Raw genomic sequence first — 18085 nt, forward strand, 5'->3', positions numbered from 1 at the left:
AGAGAAGTCAGTTTAAACTTATATAGAACCTTGGTTACACCACACTTTGAGCATTTTGAGCATTTGCACAGTTCAGGTCTCCATATTACAATAGATGCAAAAAGAATTACAAGAATGATACCAGAACTGAGAGGTCACACCTATCAGGAAAGACTGAACATGCTGGGGCACTTTTCTGGAGAAAAGAGAAGGCTGAGTGGTGACCTGATAGAGGTCTCTAAATGTATGAAGGGGGTTGATAGGAAGATGTTTGCACTTGTCTGGGATTCAAAAACAAGGGGCCATAATTCTGAGATAGTCACTAGTAAATCCAGTAGAAAATTCAGGAGAAACTTTTTTACCCAAAGTCTGGTAAGAATGTGGAAAGCACTACCACAAAGAGTAGATAAGGCAAATAGTATAAATGAAAAGGGCTGTGTGGAGGTTCATGTGGAGCATAAACACTGGCACAGACTCAGTGTGTGTGGGATGTAACGCACATGCTCACACTTGTAACCCTGTCATGTAATGTGAGAAGACACCTTTTGGTTTTTCTGTAGGTGTTCAATGACCCAATCCACGGAAACATTGAGATGGATCCACTCCTCGTCCGAATCATCGACACACCACAGTTCCAGCGACTTCGCAACATCAAGCAGCTCGGGGGGACGTACTTTGTGTATCCTGGGGCTTCCCACAACAGATTTGAACACTCCATAGGGTAAGGACTCAGAATGGAATTCTAGAAATTATGTTTGGAAGCAGATTGAGATCATTTCTAATGTTCATTACTTCTCCGATTCTTCCTCCAATGCCGGGTCCACTATCCCGCCGTTGATGGTGGCCCTCCAGCACCAAGTAGTCATTCTTCCAAGTGGACCCATGTGGTGAATACTGGCAGGCTACTGGACCATGGGAGCATTGCTTGAGGTTCTTTGCCCCAAAGGGCTGTGGATGCTCAGTCGTTGAGTATATTCAAGGCTGAGATCGATAGATTTTTGGGCTTTAGAGGAATCTCCACCAGAGTCCATTTGTGCATTGTGCTGAAAAGTGACTGGCCAAGGGACACTGTGTCCGATTGCACTGACCCCCAGTATTCTGGGTGAGATATGCCAACTGAGCTCTGAACAGGAATTGAGCGTGAATCCTTTCTGTTTGGCCTAGTGCTATCAATTGTGTGCTTGTTCCAGTTTGATAAGAACCCTGCGTTAGCAATGACTTCCACTGAATGACCCGCACTTTATTGGAGTGAGACTGATGCTCAAGGGCTAGTAGGTATTCTGAGTATTGTAGCAGGCTAATGATGGGACAAAGTGCTGTGTTGAGATCGGGCAAGGAACAGAGTGAGACAAACTCTTGACCTGGCTCAGTGATGTCGCCAAAGCATGGACGGACTATTGGGTTGTCAGTGGACATTTATCCGGAAGGAGGAATGTGGATTAGCTCCAGAAATCTGTTGAGTTGTTCCATGTCTTGTACTTTTGGACATTAAGATTCCTTTCTTCATTGGATAAAATGTGCCTGTTCTCTAGTCAGGCCAGTGGGTAGATTACTATGTCTCGAAGACCCACCCTCTCTGCTGAGGGCTGATGTGTGATGGTTGCTCAAGTTATAACTTGCTGATTAAAATTGTAATTTCAAAATACATATTGCGATAATGTTATGAGGCTTACAGTATATTAATAGGCCCATCTGCAGTTGAAACCCTCATCCAAACTCGACTATTCCAAAACTCTCCTGCCTGGCCTCCTGTCTTCCACTCTCCATAAACTTTAGCTCATTCAAAACTCTGCTGCCCGTATTCTAACTCTGACCAATCCCATTCGCCCCTCACCCTTGTGCTCATTGACCTACATTGGCTCCTTGTCCGGCAATGTGACAATGTTAACATTCTCATCCTTGTGTTCAAATTGCTCCATCACCTCGCCCATTCTATAACTTTCTGTAACCTCCTCTAGCCCTACAACCCACTGAGATATCTGCACTCTTCCAATTCTGGCCTCTTGTGCATCCCCAATTTTCTTTTGCCCTACCTTCTGCTGCCTATGTCCTAAAATATGGAATTCACTCCCCAAACCTCTCAGATTCTCTAGCTCATTTAAAATGCTCCTTGTAACCTATCTCTTTGATGAAAGCTTCCGACAGTGCACTACTCCCTCAGTATTGGATTTTTGTGCTCAAGTCTCTAGAGTGGGACTGAACCCAAAACCTTCTGACCCAGAGGCAAGAGTGCTATCCACTGAGCCACAGTTAAATGCAGGAAAAACTGAAGCACTTTATCATTAGATGATCATTTTCACTGGGAAAATCTATGGGTATTTACAGTATTAAATAAGAACATAAGAAATAGGAGCAGGAGTAAGCCATATGGCCCCTCAAGCCTGCTCTGCCATTTAATAAGATCATGGCTGATCTGATCATGGACTCAGCTCCACTTCCCCGCCCGCTCTCCATAACCCCTTATCACCTTATCGTTTAAGAAACTGTCTATTTCTATCTTAAATTTATTCAATGTCCCAACTTCCACAGCTCTCTGAGGCAGCGAATTCCACAGATTTACAACTCTCTGAGAGAAGAAATTTCTCCTCATCTCTGTTTTAGATGGGCGGCCCCTTGTTCTAAGATCATGCCCTCTAGTTCTAGTCTCCCCCATCAGTGGAAACATCCTCTCTGCATCCACCTTGTCAAACCTCCTCATAATCTTATACGTTTCGATAAGATCACCTGAATTCCAATGAGCAGAGGCCCAACCTACTCAACCTTTCCTCATAAGTCAACCCCCTCATCCCCGGAATCAGCCTAGTAAACCTTCTCTGAACTGCCTCCAAAGCAAGTATATCCTTTCGTAAATATGAAAACCAAAACTGCTCGCAGTATTCAAGATGTGGCCTCACCAATACCTTATATAGCTGTAGCAAGACTTCCTTGCTTTTATACTCTATCCCTTTTGCAATAAAAGCCAAGATACCATTGGCCTTTCTGATCACTTGCTGTACCTCGATACTATCCTTTTGTGTTTCATGCACAAGTACCTCCAGGTCCCGCTGTACTGCGGCACTTTGCAATCTTTCTCCATTTAAATAATAACTTGCTCTTGGACTTTTTCTGCCAAAGTGCATGACCTCACACTTTCTAACATTTTACTCCATCTGCCAAATTTGTTCCCACTCACTTAGCCTGTCTATGTCCTTTTGCAGATTTTTTTGTGTCCTCCTCACACATTGCTTTTCCTCCCATCTTTGTATCATCAGCAAACTTGGCTACATTACACTCAGTCCCTTCTTCCAAGTCGTTAATATAGATTGTAAATAGTTGGGAGACTCTAAGACAGTTGGAATATAAAGAATTGTGCGGCCGTTTTGAATTCTTCTCTCTTTGCTCTGCAGTGTGGGATACCTGGCAGGCCAATTGGTGAAAACTCTGAATGAGCGTCAACCGAAACTTGATATTAACAATCGGGACATACTGTGTGTGCAGATTGCAGGACTGTGCCACGATCTGGGTGAGTGAGAAGATTTGTAGGGGTTGGTAGAGCAGGAACCTCCATGGTTTCGTTTTAGCAAATGGCATGTTGGTCTTTATTGCAAGGGGGTTGGAGTACAAGAGTGCGAAAGTCTTGCTACAATTTTACAATGTTTTGGTGAGACTACACCTGGAGTACAGTGCACAGTTTTGGTCTCCTTAATCTAAGGATGCTCCAGAACTAGCCGTGCATCTAGCCAAGCTGTTTGTTGAGGTAACACTTCAGAGACTGGATCTCGTCTGGGTGAAATGCGCCCGCGCTGTTTCAGCCGAGACCACATCTGGTTCTTCCAATGAGTCGAGTCGGGTAGGTCTTAATTCAACATCAGGTCTTTATTTCTCGAGCATATGCACGGAAAGCCTCTCTCGACCGCTCGAGGTGAAGCACTCTGCAGAATACAGAAATGGTTACATTCTTATACCTTTCTTGGTCTCTGTCCATGTGCTCCTGGGGCCGGTCCCCAGGTCGTGGCTCACTTTATCCTTGATTATATTATAGTTGCGAATCTATTGATAGTCGAAGGCTCTTGGCATGCTTTTAATCCATTTACTACGTCTAGCTTATTTATCTTGTTTGCCCACCTGACTCCACATTCTTGAGCCGTTACCTCAGAAATAGCGACAAAGGCAGTTTGTTAATTCGATCAGTATTCTGTCTGCGTTCTGCAAATAGATCAGTATTTCCCTGACTACTTTCTTGATTGAATTTCCATCATGCTATTTTCCTACAACATTGTTTGAGTACAGCTACAACACTGGCAGATACCCGACAATGTGGGAAATTGCCCAGGTATGTCCTGTCCACAAAAAGCAGGATAAATCCAATCCGGCCAATTACCGCCCCATCGGTCTACTCTCAATCACCAGCAAAGTGATGGACGGTGTCGTCAACAGTGCTGTCAAACAGCACTTACTCACCAATAGCCTGCTCACCAATGCTCAGTTTAGGTTCCATCAGGACCACTCAGCTCCAGACCTCATTACAATCTTGGTCCAAACATGGACAAAAGAGCCCAACTTCAGAGGTGAGGTGAAAGTGACTGCCCTTGACATCAAGGCAGCATTCGACTGAGTGTGGCATCAAGGAGCTCTAGTGAAACTGAAGTCAATGGGAATCAGGGAGAAAACTCTCCACTGGCTGGAATCATACCTAGCAAAAAGGAAGATGGTTGTGGTTGTTGGAGGTCATTCATCACAACCCCAGGACATCGCTGTAGGAGTTCCTCAGGACAGTGTCCTCGGCCCAACCATCGTCAGCTACTTCATCAATGATCTTCCCTCATTCATAAGGTCAGAAATGGGGATGTTCCCTGATGATTGCACATTGTTCAGTGCCATTCGCAACTCCTCAGATAATGGAGCAGTCCATTCCCACATGCAGAAAGACCTAGATGACATTCAGGCTTGGGATGATAAGTGGCAAGTAATATTTGCGCCACACAAGTGCCAGGCAATAACTCCCTCCAACAAGCAAGAGTCTAACCACCGCCCCTTAACATTCAACGGCATTACCATTGCCGAATCCACCACCATCAACATCCTGGAGGTCATTATTGACCAGAAACTTAACTGGACCAGCCACACAAATACAGTGGCAACAAGTGCAGGGCATTCTGCGATGAGTGTCTCACCTGCTGACTCCCCAAAGCCTTTCCACCATCAACAAGGCGCAAGTCAGGAGTGTGATGGAATACTCTCCACTTGCCTGGATGAGTGCAGCTCCAACAACACTCAAGAAGCTCGACACCATCCAGGACAAAGCAGCCTGCTTGAATGGCACCCCATCCACCACCTTAAACATTCACTTCCTCCACCACCAGCGCACCGTGGCTGCATTGCGTATCATCTACAAGATGCACTGTAGAAACCCACCAAGGCTTCTATGACAGCCCCTCCCAAACCCGCGACCTCTACCGCCTAGAAGGAAAAGGGTAGCAGGCGCATGGGAGCACTAACACCTCCACGTTTCCTGCCAAGTCACACACCGTCCTTGTCATGTATTCTACTGTCATTGTAACCCATGTATAAACTGACCTAAGTTGCACACCATGAGAACATAGACCACTAGGTGGTGAACTTGTGGGAGACACTCCTAACCTGGACTTTCAGGTATAAAAGGGGAAGCTCCACCCACCTCCATCACTTCAGTGCTGGCTAATAAAGGTTACTGGTCACAGAGTGACCTTCTCTCAAGTATGGGCCTCATGTGCATTTATACTGTATAGTAAGGACATATTATTGGCGACGAGAAACGGATTTAAACCACGCGAGCATGGCCACTAGCAGCACAGACGAGAGGTACTGTGTTGGTGATGATTGGGACGATTTTATTGAGAGACTACAGCAAAGTTTTGTCACTAAGGAATGGTTGGGACAGGATTTGGCCGACAAACGCAGGGCTCATCTCCTGACGGTTTATGGATCCAGGACGTACTCCCTGATGAAGGATCTTCGAGCGCCAAAGAAGCCGGCGAACAAGACTTTTGAAGAGCTCAGTAAGTTGATCGGAGAACACTTTAAACCGACGAGCAGCATGCACGTGGCGAGACACCGGTTTTACACGCACCGGCGGCAAGAAGGACAAAGCGTTCCAGATTTCGTGGCAGACCTCCGGTGACTGGTGAGCCTATGTAAGTTCTCAGATGCATGCAGAGCGGAGATGCAGCGAGACTTTTTTATTGAGGGCATCGGGCACGCTGGGGTTTTCAGGAAACTGATTGAGACCAAAGTCTTGACCCTGGAAACGGTGGCTTTAATAGTCCAGACATTTATCTCAGGGGAGGAAGAGACCAGAATGATGTTTGACAAAAATCTTGGCTTAAATGCAGCAAATGGACAGGGAGTCACCATTGTTAATTCGGCACACAGTTCTCCAGGCAGGCAGGGGCAATCGGACATGCCCGAGCATGTAGTCGAACCCAAAGGGGGAATTTAACACAGACAATGGCTAGCTGAACGGCGATTCATGCCATCGCAAGGGACAATGCGGCCAGTAATGGGGCCATCAACACCTGTCAATGGTGCGCTTAAGGACAGTTACAGAGACAGTCAGAGACGATCGACTGGTAATGGACCTTTTGTTTCCAACAACGGCTCGTGTTGGAGGTGTGGAGGCAAACACCCAGCCAGAGCTTGCCTTGCACGTATCAGCAATAAAACTGCAACGTCAGCGGTCCCTTGGCGCGTGTGTGCAGGAAGCCTGCAGCCAGGTTGATGTACGAGGAGGACGGGCCCGATGTAAGCCCTACGAGGCCAAATGAACACTGGGGGAAATCACTGAAAGCTGAAGTTCAGTGAGTTCATGTGGAGCACATATACAGTTCCTACACCAGGATGCCACTGATAATGATGAAAGTGCTCCTCAATGGCATCCCAGTATCAATGGAGCTAGACACAGGGGCCAGCCAGTCCCTGATGAGTATCAAACAGTTCGACAAGTTGTGGGTGTCCAAGGCCAGGAGGCCAAAATTATTGCCGATTGACGCACAGCTACGGACATATACAAAGGAGATCATTCCGGTGCTAGGCAGCGCCACGGTAGTCGTGACCCACAAAGATTCGGAGAACAGGTTGCCACTCTGGATTGTCCCGGGGACGGTCCCGCACGACTGGGGAGGAGTTGGCTTACTGTCATGAACTGGAAATAGGGCGATGTCAATGCAATTTCCTCTGTGGAGCGAGTATCATGCACACAGGTCCTGGACAAATCTGACTCATTATTTCAACCCGGCATTGGCACTTTCATGGGGACCAAGGTAGTGATTCACATAAACCCAGATGCCAGGCCAGTACACCACAAGGCCAGAGCGGTGCCGTACGTGATGCGGGAAAAGATAGAAGGCGAATTGGACCGCCTGCTGAGGGAAGGCATCATCTCGCCAGTCGAATTCAGTGACTGGGCGAGCCCGATTGTGCCGGTGCACAAGGCGGATGGGTCGGTCAGGATATGTGGTGATTACAAGGCCACCATTAATCGTGTGTCACTCCAAGACCAGTACCCGCTACTGAGAGCGGAGGACCTCTTTGCGATGCTATCCGGTGGCAAACTTTTTTCAAAATTGGACCTGACCTCAGCTTACATGACCCAGGAGCTCGCGAGTGAGTCAAAGAAGCTGACCACCATCACGACACACAAGGAGTTCTTTGAGTACAACAGATGTCCGTTCGGGATTCGCTCGGCCGCCGCGATCTTCCAACGAAATATGGAAAGCCTCCTCAAGTTGATTCCAAGGACGGTGGTTTTTCAAGACGACATTCTCATCATGGGTTGTGATACTGAAGAACACCTCCACAACCTGGAGGAGATGCTACGCAGACTGGACCGGGTAGGGCTGCGACTGAAAAAGGCGAAGTGCGTCTTCCTTGCTCCAGAGGTAGAATTCCTGGGGATGAGGGTAGCAGCAGACGGGATCAGACCTACTGCGTCCAAAACAGAAGAGATCCAGAGAGCACCCAGACCCCGTAACACGACGGAGCTGCGTTCGTTCCTGGGGCTCCTGAACTATTTTGGTAACTTTCTTCCCAAATTGAGCACGCTGTTAGAGCCGCTACACGTGTTCCTACACAAAGGTTGCGATTGGGTCTGGAGGGACAGCCAGGAAAGGGCTTTTGATAGAGCACGCAATTTGTTATGCTCCACCAATCTGTTAACGCTATATGACCCATGTAAGAAACTCGTTTTAACGTGCGATGCGTCGTCCTATGGGGTCGGGTGTGTGTTGCAGCATGTTAATGCCAAGCGTCAGTTACAGCCGGTAGCTTATGCCTCCAGAAGTCTGTCCCAGGCAGAAAAGGGCTGCGGGATGGTAGAAAAGGAAGCGCTTGCATGTGTACATGCAACACGCGTGCCCAGCTAGGCAATGCGCCCATGGAAGCCCCCCTTAGACCCTGGTCCTGGCCCGCCAAGCCATGGTCACGCATCCATGTGGACTACGCAGATTCTTTTATGGGAAAAATATTTTTGGTTGTAGTAGACGCCTACTCCAAATGGATTGAGTGTGACGTTCTTAATTCAAGCACCTGTTTGGCAGGAAATTTGAGCTGGAGACAGATCACAAGCCCCTAACGTCCCTTTTGGCCGACAACAAGGCCATAATTGCAAATGCATCAGCCCGCATACAGAGATGGGCACTCACGTTAGCCGCCTATGACTATACCATTCGGCACAGGCTGGGCACTGAAAACTGCGCTGATGCACTCAGCAGACTCCCACTAGCCACCACCGAGGGGGCAACCGAGCATGCTGCTGAGATGGTCATGGCTGTTGAAGCTTTCGAAAACGCAGGCTCACCCGTGACAGCCCGTCAGATCAAAGTCTGGACAAATAGAGACCCGCTGCTGTCTTTAGTCACGAAATGTGTCCTGAATGGGGACTGGGCAGCCATGTACGGGGCATGCCCTGAGGAATTTAAACCATTTCACAGGCGCAAGGATGAACTCTCGATTCAGGCCGATTGCCTACTGTGGGGAAACCGAGTAGTCATGCCCCAGAAGGGCAGAGAGGTGTTCATCAGAGAACTCCACAATGAGCACTCGGGCATTGTCATGATGAAGGCAATTGCCAGATCACACGTTTGGTAGCCAAGGATAGATGCAGACCTGGACTTTGTGTTCACAGGTGCAACACGCGTGCCCAGCTAGGCAATGCGCCCAGGGAAGCCTCCCTTAGCCCCTGGTCCTGGCCCGCCAAGCCATGGTCACGCATCCATGTGGACTACGCAGATTCTTTTATGGGAAAAATATTTTTGGTTGTAGTAGACGCCTACTCCAAATGGATTGAGTGTGACGTTCTTAATTCAAGCACATCCTCTGCCACGGTAGAAAGTTTACGGGCAATGTTCGCTGCCCATGGTCTACCGGACGTCTTGGTCAGCGACAATGGCCCGTGCTTTACAAGCATTGAATTCCAGGACTTCATGGCAGGAAATGGTATCAACCATGTCAGAATGGCACCGTTCAAGCCGGCCTCAAACAGCCAGGCGAAACGAGCATTGCAGATAATCAAACAGGGGATGCTCAGAATCCAAGGGGGTTCCCTACAAAGCCGTTTATCACGCCTCCTGTTGGCCAATAGATCCCGGCCACACTCGCTCACAGGGGTTCCACCCACAGAGCTGCTAATGAAAAGGACGCTCAAAACCAAGTTATCCCTTATACACCCCACCATGAAAGAAATTGTTGAGAGCAGGCGCCAGTCACAATATGACTACCATGACAGGAATGCGATGGCGTGATGTATTGATGTCAATGACCCTGTCTTTGTCCTCAACTACGCTGCAGGGCCCAAATGGCTTGCAGGCACTGTGATTGCCAAAGAGCAGAATAGGATTCTGGTAGTTAAACTTACCAATGGACAAATCTGTCGCAAACACGTGGATCAAACAAAAAGGAGGTTCAGCAACCCCATAGAAGAAGCAGAGGAAGAACGCGATGTAGAGTTCACTCCACCACAGGTGACCGAACACCGGAACCAAGTGGAGGAGAGCCCAGTCACTGTGGGCAGTCTGGACAGGCCTGAGGCATCGCAAACAGCAGATACTCAGGCCAGCGCTCAACAACCGAAACCCCAACTCAGGTGCTCTACAAGGGAGCGTAAACCACCAGAGAGACTTAACCTGTGATCCCAATAAGACTTTGGGGGGGGAGGTGATGTCATGTATTCTACTGTCATTGTAACCCATGTATAAACTGACCTAAGTTGTACACTGTGAGAACATTGACCACTAGGTGGTGAACTTGTGGGAGACACGCCTAACCTGGACTTTCAGGTATAAAAGGGGAAGCTCCACCCACCTTCATCACTTGAGGTCTTGGTAATAAAGGTAACTGGTCACAGAGTGACCTTCTCTCAAGTATGGGCCTCGTGTGCATTTATACTGTATAGTAAGGACATATTAGTCCTGATTTGGAAGTATATCGTCGTTCCTTCATCGTCGCTGAGTCAAAATCCTGGAACTCCCTCTTTAACAGCACTGTGGAAGCACTTTCACCACACCTGTTAAGTATGGAAGAACTCCACAAGACTGAGTACTCTGAGTTAAAACTGACGTGACAGTCTCTTTACTACAACTCCAGAGTGCCCAAGCAGCATGGCAGACAACCTTTGATACTCCCTTGCACGAGGTGTGCAGGTGACCCTTGGGCCTCTAATATTTGCGTCCTCTGGTGACAAGTCTTACACAGTTACAATGTTTACATACATAACATCACTCCACCCCAAATTCTTTGATACAAATTATTTACAAGTTGAGACGATCCGGGGCCCTACGCTCCCTGATTGATCGTCTGAGTTCAAAGTATGGCATGGGTGAGTTGGTTGGACCATTGCTGCACTGCGGCGCCGCTGGTCTGACAGGACTGTTGGGAATGGTGGGTTCATTCTCTTGATTGACAGCGAGGTCGATTGCTGATTGGATGTGTGTTGGTGGATCGATGATTGTAATGTCCTCTTCAGGTTGTTCCTGGTTGTCGGTGAACCACAATTTGGTCTGATCCAAATGCTTTCTGCACGTTTGTCCATTCACTAGTTTGAAATTACCTGTTCCAGCTATATGCCCTAGCATAAATGACAATGCAATCTAACAAGATTTAACTTCTGTTAAACACAGAGCCAATTTGCCAGTAAATCAGTGTTGCATCATTTCAGTCTGGTGAAGGAAAGTCCTGGATTAGCTTCCTTGGCCAAGGCAGTGCCAGCGACCCATTTAGGACCACGACCGTAATTAAGGACAAACACAGGGTCGTTAAGATCAAAGTCACGTGATACAGCCGCACGATTGTGGTACATGTTTTGCCGGTGACGCGGGTTTCCACATTTAGATCCGGGTGGACTAGGGAGAGCCTGATTTTGAATGCTCTCTTCATTAACAATTCTGCAGGAGGAACCCCAGTGAGCGAGTGGGGTCACGTCCGGTAGCTGAGCAGAACCCGAGATAAGCGGGTCTGCAAGAAGCCTTCCGTCATGCGTTTTAAGCTCTGCTTGATAGTTTGGACTGCCCGTTCCGCTTGACCGTTGGATGTGGGCTTAAACGGGGCAGACCCGACATACTTGATGCCATTGCGGGTCATAAACTCGTTGAATTCTGAGCTGGTGAAACACAGTCCATTGTCACTGACAAGGATGTTGGGCAAGCCATGGGTGGCAAACATAGCCCGGAGGCTTTCATTGGTGGCAGTGGATGTGCTGGATGATATGATTACGCATTCAATCCATTTAGAGTAAGCATCCACTGCAACTAAAAACATCTTTCCGAGAAAGGGGCCAACAAAATCTACGTGGATCCTGGACCATGGTTTGGAGGGCCGTGACCACAGACTCAATGGCGCCTCAATTGTGAGTATGTGTGGCATTGGTGTACTCATGACTCGAAGTCCGAGTCAATGCCGGGCCACCAAACATGCGACCTGGCTATAGCCTTCATCATGACGATGCCTGGATGGGTATTGTGTAGGTCGCGTATAAACGTTTCCCTGCCTTTTTTTGGCAAAACCATGCGATTACCCCATAAGAGACAATCCGACTGGATGGACATTTCATCTTTGCGTCGGTGAAACGGCTTAATTTCATCTTGCATTTCGCCGGGAACGGCCGGCCAGCTGCCACTGAGGACGCAACTTTTTACAAGTGATAGCACAGGGTCCTGGCTGGTCCAGGTCCTGATCTGGCGAGCAGTGACGGGTGACCCCTTGCTCTCAAAAGCATCCATGACCAGAAGCAAGACTGCGGGCTGCACCATTTCCACCCCGGTAGTGGGCAATGGTAGCCAACTGAGGGCATCAGCACAGTTCTCCGCGCCTGGTCTGTGGTGGATAACATAGTCATAGGCGGACAATGTTAGTGCCCATCTTTGGATGCGGGACGAAGCATTGGTGTTTATACCTCTGCTTTCTGAAAACAGCGAAATGAGCGGTTTGTAGTCAATTTCAAGCTCAAACCGAAGTCCAAATAGGTAGTGGTGCATTTTCTTAACCCGAAATACACAAGCTAATGCCTCTTTCTCGACCATACTGTTGACCCTTTCAGCCTTAGACAAACTTCTAGACGCGTATGCAACCAGATGAAGTTTGCCCAATTCATTGGTTTGCTGTAACAAGCTAGCACTAATCGTTTACACGGGTCATACAGTACAAGTAACTTATTGGAACAAAGTAGGTTTCTGGCCTTCTCAAAGTTTGTCTCTTGAGATTTACCCCAAACCCAGTCGTCATCCTTATGTAGCAACATGTGCAATGGTTCCAGCAAAGTGCTTAACCCAGGTAGAAAGTTACCAAAATAGTTGAGGAGTCCCAGGAACGAACGCAGCTCCATCACATTCTGTGGTCTGGGTACATTCTTGATGGTCTCTGTCTTTGAGTCCGTGAGTCGGATGCCGTTTACCATAATCTTTCTCCCCAAAAATTCGACCTCTGGCACGGAACATTTTAGCCTGAGTCCCACTCTGTCTAGTCAACTTAGAACCTCTTCCAGGTTGTGCAGGTGTTTGGTGGTGTCATGACCGGTGATCAGAATGTCGTCTTGAAACACAACGGTGTGCGGAACCGATTTCAGCAAACTCCCCATGTTCCTCTGGAAAATGGCAGCAGTCGAGCGAATCCCAAAAGGGCACCTGTGGTATATAAACAGTCCTTTGTGTGTGTTGATGCACGTCAATCTTTTTGAAGATTCAGCCAGCTCCTGTGTCATGTAGGTGGAGGTTAGGTCCAACTTGGTGAACGACTTCCCCCCCGCCCCGCTAACGTTACGAACAGGTCATCCGCCTTGGGTAGGGGGTACTGGTCTTGTAACGAGACTCGGTTGATCGTTACCTTGTAGTCTCCACAGATTCTGACCGTGCCATTGCTTTTCAACACCGGAACAATCGGACTGACCCACTCACTGAACTTGACTGGCGATATGATTCCCTCTCATTGAAGTCTGTCCAGTTCGATCTTAACTTTCTCCCTCATCATATATGGAACCGCTCGAGCCTTGTGATGAACGGGCCTTGCATTGGGGATTAGATGGATCTGCACCTCGGCGCCTGTGAAGTTGCCGATGCCTGGTTCAAATAGCGACAGAAACTTGTTCAGCACTTGGGTGCACGAGGCATCATCCACTGAAGATAGTGCTTTGTTCCATCGAATCTTTCCCAGCCAGCTTCTGCTGAATAGCCTTGAGCCATCGCCTGGTACAATCCACAGTGATAAATCATGCACAGCTCCATCGTACGATACCTTAACTGCCGCACTATGAATGACTGGTATGAGCTCTTTGGTGTAGGTGTGCAGCTTTGTCTGAATCGGGCTTAGTTTGGGCCTTTGTGCCTTGTTGCCCCACAGTTTCTCAAAAGTCTTCTGACTCATATTTGACTGACTTGCCCTCATGTCCAACTCCATTGATACTGGAATACCGTTCAATTTGACTTTCAGCATGATAGGAGGGCTCTTGGTGGTGAAGGTGTGTACCCCATAAACTTCTTCCTCAGGTTGAGTTGCCTCTCTTGTCTGTTCTGCGTGATCCGCACCGGATCGATCATCCTCTGCCGACTCTTGCACATTCGCTGGAGGTGCCCCATTTTATCGCAGCCTTTGCACACATAGTGCTTGAATCGACATTGATGGGCTCGATGATTACCCCCGCAGTGCCAACATGGTGCTAATGGATTTGCATTCACGCCCGATGGCGGACTCTAAGTCATCCTAGGTCTTGCAGACGTGTAGGCCCTGCCATATGCAGTTCTGCCTGCTAGCGACATTACTTTATGCACAGTACTTGCCGTTGAGCTTCGATGCTGGGAAGATATCTGTCTGGTATTATCGCTCGTGGATATGAATGCCGGGACTATCGTGATGGCCTTGCTCAGGTCTAGGGATTCGGTGGACAGCAGCTTGTGAAGAATGACCTCATGGCCGATGCCAAGCACAAAAAAGCCCCGCAGCATTTCTCCAAAAAATCCAGCAAATTCGCAAGTTCCTGCAAGGCGTCTCAGGTCGGCGACATAACTCGCCATGTCCTGGCCCTCGGAGCGGTGGTACATGTAGAAGCGATACCTGGCCATTAAGACGCTCTCCTTTGGCTTGAGGTGGTTCCGAAACAGCGTACACAGCTCTGTATATGTCTTCTCCGCTGGTTTCTTCCGTGCTAGCAGATTCTTGATGAGACCGTATATTGTGGACCCACACACGTTGAGGAGAATCGCCCTGTGCTTGATCGCTTTATCGTCCCCATCCAGCTTGTTGGCCATGAAGTACTGGTCGAGATGCTCAATGAAGGTTTCCCAATCATCATCCTCTACAAATTTCTCTAAAATACCAACGGCAGCCATGACCGCGTGAAAGTTCGTAATCTGTTACTCATCGCCAATTGTTAAGTATGGAAAAAGCTCCACAAGACTGAGTACTGTGAGTTAAAACTGATGTGACCTTAGTCTCTTTAATACAACTCCAGCGAGCCCAAGCAGCATGTCAGACAACCTTTTATACTCCCTTGCACGAAGTGTGCAGGTGACTCTTGGGCCTCCAACAGTTGCACCCTCTGGTGGCAAGTCTTACACAGTTACAATGTTTACATACATAACAACACCGACTGTAGTGGTTCAAGAAGGTGGCTCACCACCACCTTCTCAAGGGCAATTAGGGATGGGCAATAAATGCCGGCCTTGCCAGTACCACCCTCATCCCATGAACGAATAAAAAAAATACCTGCGTAGAGGCGGAGGAACAATGTTCCATTTGATTGGTTCCTGGATGAGAAGGTTGTTCTGTGAGGAGAGATTGAATAGATTGGGCCTACACTCTCTGGTGTTTAGAAGAATAAGAGGTGATCTCATTGAAACATGTAAGCTTCTGAGGGGGATTGACAGGATAGATGCTGAGAGATTGTTTCCCCCTAGCTGGAGAGTCTCAGGATAAGAGGTCGGCCATTTAAGACTGAGATGAGGAGGAATTTCTTCACTCAGAGGGATGTGAATCTTTGGAATTCTCTGCCCCAGAGGGCTGTGGATGCACAGTTGTTGAGTATATTCAAGGCTGAGATCGATAGATTTTTGGACTCTAGGGGAATCAAGGGATATGGGGATCAGGTGGGAAAGTGGTAGAAGATCAACCATGATCTTATTGAATAGTGGAGCAGGCTCAAGGGGCCATATGGCCAGCTCCGGCTCCGAATTCTTCATTTCTAATGTTTTTATGTAAGATTATATGACATTTATTTGCTTCAAGACTTCAAAACGAAAGTTTCCTGTCCAAAGTGTCGAGTGGGTGAAGGCATCACCCGGTGTAACAGTAAGTTGTAAAGATCAAATGGTCACAGGTTCGATTCCCAGTCTCGCTGAGTTAACTACTCGACAAGCTTCAGTGTTCCTAGGCAACATTCCTCCAGGGTTCTGGACTGATACCCAGTGACCCCTGCCGGAAAGGGCACATGTCAAGTGAGGGTAGGATTGGGTTCGGCTGTGATGCTCTCCATTGCCAAATATCCTGCCAGCACTGACTGTAATGTCTTGTACATGAAGAATGGCCACTTGGGTGAAGTGTTGGAGATGTCGGTTCCTACAGTCACCCAGCAAGAATTAGTAGCTTGGGGAAATGAGGAGGGAGACAGGATGTAGAATCAAATCACTATCCATTCCTAATAAGTGTGAAAGTAAGTTTAAACCCTTTACTGCAGTGACGGCATCCGATTGCAGGTTTTGTGGAGCATTGTGAAATGCAGATTAGTGGGATAGCATTGGCCTTTTATGAGACTCATGATGCAGTTCTATACTGGGACAGACTTCAAGGTTAGAAAAATATAACAACCGTTAGCTCTGTCCCCCTCCCCCACCACCCGTTGAGCTGAATTTCCAGCCTACACTTAGTGGCTAAAATTGGTCCTCTCAGAAAGCTCATTAGTGCCTCCGTGAGGTGATAACGGGGCGCTAAAGGGTTTTTAGTTGGGCGCGGCAGCCTGAGCGCTCACCCCCGGAATTGCCCCCGGGACTCAGAGCGCGAACATTGCTTTGCGCCGCATCCTGCAATTAGCACAGCGACGCCGCTCACGCACGATGATGACATTATCGCAGTGTGCGGCGACCCCGTGCTGACCCACGTGTCAGTGTGACGCAGCACGTCCGCGTTGAGCTGACGCCATCTGCGACGAACTGATGTGTTGCGTGCAGTGTTGAGCATCATGCCCTGTGAACCGCCCCGATACCGGCACACAACATTTTTTGGTTGTAAGAGCCCAATTCCGGGACATTTAGAGGCCCGTGTCACCGGGTGCTAAGTTTTCTTTTAATTCGAACTGTGCGCCCCAAACCGAGCGCGATGCCATTCTGGCCCCATAGTGTCTGCCCCTTGTTTGTATCTCACTTGGTGACTGAGAAAATTCAATACCTATTGCAACAAGAATTAATGCAATCGACTCTCTCCCAATTTTTGTACAGTATCACTTTAAAAGAAAAGAAACACTTGGATGCATATAGCGCCTTTTGCGACCACACGAAGAAACGTAGTCGCTGTTGTAATGTAGGAAACACGACAGTCAATTTGCACAAGTAGCAAACAATGTGATAATGACCCAGATAATCTGTTTTTTTAGTTACATTGATTGAAGGATAAATATCTACCCCAGGACACTGGGGATAACTCCCCTGCCCTTCTTCAAAATAGTACCATGGGATCTTTTACATCCACCTAAGAGAGCAGATGGTTTAACGGCACATCTGAAAGACAGCACCTCCGACGGCACTCCCTCAGCACTGCACTGGGAGTGTCAGCCTTGGTTTTTGTGCTCAAGGCTCTGGCATGGGACTTGAACCCACAATCTTCTGACTCAGAGATGAGAGTGCTACTCACTGCGCCACCGCTGACATGTGCCAGTTTAAATGCCAGTGATGGTGGAGCCCTTCCATCCACATATTCTGTGAGTTGCCGCAACTCAGATTAAGAGGAACATCAACCACTTCATTAGTATATAGCCTTCAACACAGCAAAAGGTTCTGCCCGTCCACCTTGTGACCCATCAAGCAGGACAGTGGCTGCAGGGCTAATCTAGCGGTTGGCCATTGACTCTGTTTCCTGGCTCTACATATTCTGTAACAGTCACTAGTTTTTACGAATACAGTCTTTTTTTTAAGGATTTTGAACTTTATGTCCCCATATATGTGAATATTTACCTTTTTAAAGGGCCATATCACTTTTCATGTACCCACAAAGCAATGTCGGCTGTCGTATGCTAAGCCAACGAGTCAAATGTTGGTCTCACCACTTGGTGTTGAGGTCGGAACATTCAGCCTGAGATGCTCAAATGCAGTGGAAAGGAACCTCTCTCTTTACTCTGCCGCTCAAAACCTGGCTAGATGTTTCTTTTATAGTCGTTCCTGGGATGTGGGCGTCGCTGGCAAGGCCAGCATTTTTATTGCACATCTCTAATTGACCCTTGAGAAGATGGTAGTCAGCCGCCTTCTTGAACCGCTGCAGTCCATGTGGTGAAGGTATTTTCACAATGCGGTTAGATAGGGAGTTCCAGGATTTTGACCCAGCGTTGATGAAGGAATGGCGATATATCTCCAAGTCAGGATGGTGTGTGACTTGGAGGGGAACTTGCAGGTGATGGAGCTCAAAT

At 48.0% G+C, this 18085-nt stretch overlaps 1 protein-coding gene across 1 annotated transcript in view; it reads left to right on the plus strand.

Annotated features, from left to right (window-relative positions):
• The window catches only part of LOC139276904 (deoxynucleoside triphosphate triphosphohydrolase SAMHD1-like), a 63049-nt gene that overhangs the window by 21189 nt on the left and 23775 nt on the right, over positions 1-18085 (plus strand). Inside the window, exons 4-5 of the mRNA XM_070894899.1 lie at positions 540-700; positions 3366-3481. Coding sequence (XP_070751000.1) covers positions 540-700; positions 3366-3481 — 277 coding nt within the window. The remainder of the gene's footprint in view (positions 1-539; positions 701-3365; positions 3482-18085) is intronic.

This window comes from Pristiophorus japonicus, chromosome 12 (assembly GCF_044704955.1).
Source record: "Pristiophorus japonicus isolate sPriJap1 chromosome 12, sPriJap1.hap1, whole genome shotgun sequence".
In the NCBI taxonomy this organism is placed as follows: Eukaryota; Metazoa; Chordata; class Chondrichthyes; family Pristiophoridae; genus Pristiophorus; species Pristiophorus japonicus.